This window comes from Lolium rigidum, chromosome 3 (assembly GCF_022539505.1).
Source record: "Lolium rigidum isolate FL_2022 chromosome 3, APGP_CSIRO_Lrig_0.1, whole genome shotgun sequence".
In the NCBI taxonomy this organism is placed as follows: Eukaryota; Viridiplantae; Streptophyta; class Magnoliopsida; order Poales; family Poaceae; genus Lolium; species Lolium rigidum.
The window spans coordinates 73,265,337-73,268,649 of NC_061510.1; the positions used below are offsets into that span (position 1 = coordinate 73,265,337).

General features: G+C 44.6%; 1 protein-coding gene across 1 annotated transcript; it reads right to left on the minus strand.

Moving 5' to 3' along the window:
* Positions 1–436: 436 nt before the first annotated feature.
* LOC124696820 (peroxygenase-like) lies at positions 437–3,086 on the minus strand. Its single transcript, XM_047229480.1, has 7 exons — positions 3,045–3,086; positions 2,779–2,930; positions 2,181–2,330; positions 1,915–2,000; positions 1,165–1,259; positions 955–1,080; positions 437–683 (listed from the first exon to the last, which is right to left on the minus strand). The coding sequence occupies exons 2-7, from the start codon at positions 2,891–2,893 to the stop codon at positions 545–547; spliced, it is 711 nt and encodes a 236-aa protein (XP_047085436.1). The 5' UTR covers positions 2,894–2,930; positions 3,045–3,086; the 3' UTR covers positions 437–544.
* Positions 3,087–3,313: the final 227 nt, after the last annotated feature.

Below are 3,313 nucleotides of genomic sequence, written 5' to 3' on the forward strand. Positions count from 1 at the left end.
TCTACACTCTTTAAGATGGGTTGGTGGAAGGTAGCGGAGGCGGCGTCATCCGGAGGGAGCGCATTGGCGCAGCTACGCGTATATGCTGGGGAAGATCTAGGTCCACGCTTGTTGGGGCAGTTCGGTCGTTTCCAGATCCTGTTGGGGAGGAGGCGATGGCCTGCTATCGCCGTGCTCGGTGGCAGTGGTGTTGTGTTGGCTGCTTTGGCTTGTATTATCTTTGTATGGCTTTTGCTAGCAGTTGCTGATTAATAATGAATAAAGGTTGTGTGCATCGCTAGGCTGGGATGATGCTTTCATTTAAAAAAAAAACGAGGTAAGTATATTCTAAACAATTTATGTGAGGCAAGGATGATTCATGAATGCACATTACAAGTTCAATGTAAACCTTTTGTGCACTTACATATGTAAACTAAAAATGTCCATGCCTCTATAAACGGATCCAAACACTTTTTACTCGACGTGTACAACTCAAATTAAGGCAAGCAAGGATTTCCAAGTGAAGATGTCTTATTGACAACACACTGCTCTGAACAACGAATTTTTAGGAAGATTTCTTGCTGTCCTGAAGTCGCTCGAACAGGCTGCCATCGAAGACGCCCCTGACGGTCTCGCGTTGCAAGAGGCCTTCTTTGTCCTTTCCCACTTTGTACAGTATCTTCCATTCTAGGATGGCAGCGCCCCTGTGTGAACAAGCTGGGGTGATAAGTATATTCACATATTATACTTTTCAACGCCTAGAAAACATACAAGTTTTCAAGGACAGGCTTCAAATGGACACAACTTGCAGGACTGAAAAATACTCGAAGGAGACTATCAGAAGTATCGTGTATGGAGTAACTATATGCCTTTCTAGAAAAAAGTTTTGAACATTGAATTCACATTTTCTAAGAAAATGTAACTGAAATGAGTACCAAAGAGCAAAGAGTATTGCTAATTCAGAATTGCACTTACCATCCCAGAAAATCATACATATTACGGTTGCTTTTGAGCATGGTGTTAATCTCATCTTCTGTCAGAGCATTTGGATGAGTTCGACCAAACTTACTGAATATAGCATCAAATTTTGATGGGTCAAACCTATGCGGAGAGTAGGAAAAGTTAGTTAGAAATATGATATTTGAATTGGTGATAAATTGTGTTTTTTGGAAGAGGGGGGCATACCTCCCTTCGGTGTCATATGTTTCAGAATCACTCCCATGCTTGGCCTTGTGGATGTTCTTTATATGGATTGAGAGCAGAGGGGAAGGTACCCAACTCTACAATCAAAAAACAAAACATAAATTCATGTCTCCCTAATAAAGGCTTCGTTTGGCATTGGTGTTACTTTCTTAAAAGACGTTTTATAGTGCTTTTATTTAGTTTATGGAAGTTAGTTGAAACAGCTCACATTAAGGTGTAGTCGTGGAAATCTGTCCTAACTGACCAAATTATAATGTGCAATGCAGTTCAATACAACAACTGCAAACTGGGCCTAATGGAAGTGATATACTTTTTAACTCCCATGTTTCCAAGTTCATATGAATTAACAAACACATAATTTCATTCATTTGAGACTCCAGGCCGTAGTTAGAACTGGGAGACTTAAATGAGGATGTAATGGATCTCTTTGATTCAAAGGACTCCCATACGAAATTTGGAGGATCGTAACCCTTATGATTTTCTGCCAACTTTCGTTGTATTGATACGTAATACGAGTAGGATTTAATCCAATAGAAATGTTGGTAAGAATTTATTTTCATTATATGTAATAAAAAATCGTTGACTCCATGCTCTTAGTTTTTTCTCCTACAATCTGATCAAACAATCTTAGAAAAAAAGTCAAGGGTTGATGTAGGAATCAGGGGGGTCATGACTTGCAATCTCGTATCTTTCATATAGCTGAAATGGTGTGAATGAAGATGCCCTGCTTACCGGTTGAGTAGGATAACTCATGACGAGGTTGATGAAAAATGCGGTGGCTAGGGATGTAGGGAACCCAAGCCCTATTGCTCGCATGCCTGAAATAACAAGGACGTAGGTGTCCCAAAAATAAGGTATTAGTGTCAACTGGATAAATCTCACCGGGACAAAAAAGGAGAGTGCGATATCATCATATCTGACGGCTTGTCCAAAACTGGAAACACCGGACTGAATAAAACTGTCAACCAATGATATATAGCGAGACGAGCGTGACGTACCTTTGAAAGTCTCCCATGGATAGACGATCCCGTCGCCGTTGCTGTCGAAGAAGGCGACATGCTGCTGGAGCACGCTCATACCGCGGGTGTCCCTCCCCCTGGTTCCCTCCGGGTGGCTCGGGTCCACCGCCGCCATGGCTCTCGCGAGGTCTGCATATAGTGTATATGCGATGCGAGCTCAGAGATCGATGCAGTAAAAAAAGAAAATTAAACGTATCGGAGCTCTGCAAATTCATCGGATGTTAAACAATGCATGGTTCTGCTAACAGGTCAGCTGATCAGAGAACAAAAGTATTGAACTCTTTCGAGTCGCGGCTATTTGACCAGAAACAGAACATGTTTCAGGCTAACCAATGAAGAGACAGCGACGATGACCAGAAACAGAACATTTTTCAGGCTTAACCAATGAAGTGACAGTGGCAGAAGCGACGATGGATCGCCCACGGCTCTTTTCTTGTTACTGGGCGGCGCCTTGGTCGTCACTCCATCGGTTAACGAACACCACAAAGAACGGGAGATAGGCAGAGGGATTCCCACCGATCTCTGAACATTCTGAGTCCTGACCAAGTTGAAGGAGGGGAAAGGGATATATACGTACATGGCTTAGGCACCTGCTCCTGCAGGTCAGGGTTGAGCTTCCGCTCGCTGGTGACGGCCGCGCGGGGCGCCACCGTCTCCAGCGACGGATCGGACGACGACGACGACGACGACATGGCGGTTACTCGCGACGTTGGGCCGAGTTTGTAGGATCTGCAGACCGAAGTATCGAATCGATTTGGATTATCAACCAGGAACACGAGAGAAGAGGGAAGAAACGAATCCAATACTTGGGAAAGCAAGCATTGGAGGATGCAATAGTGGTACCTTTGGAGAAAGGCGATGCGATGGTGGGAGCGCAGGGTGGGGAGCCTGGCAATGGGTCGTGGTAGTACTAATAGGGCCGTCATGACTCTGCTAAGAAGAACGCTCGCTCTCGCTCTCTCTCTGTTAACGCTCGAAAAGGTAACTACGATGTCGCTGTTGCGACTCTGTATAGGCGGATATGGTACCTCTTCTGTCTAGACGCAGTGCGCTCGAGGAATGAAACAGCCAACGTCCTACACACGGACACGTGTGGGAATGCCCTAGCCCAA

What these genes read in the sequence shown, in the direction of transcription:
- LOC124696820 (XM_047229480.1), bottom strand. Translation starts at nt 2,893, where the DNA reads ATGTCGTCGTCGTCGTCGTCGTCCGATCCGTCGCTGGAGACGGTGGCG. An exon ending in TGAGTTATCCTACTCAACCG is followed by an intron (nt 1,260 to 1,914) that starts GTAAGCAGGGCA and finishes TTTTGATTGTAG; the next exon opens with AGTTGGGTACCTTCCCCTCT. An exon ending in ATGTATGATTTTCTGGGATG is followed by an intron (nt 684 to 954) that starts GTAAGTGCAATT and finishes TTGTTCACACAG; the next exon opens with GGGCGCTGCCATCCTAGAAT.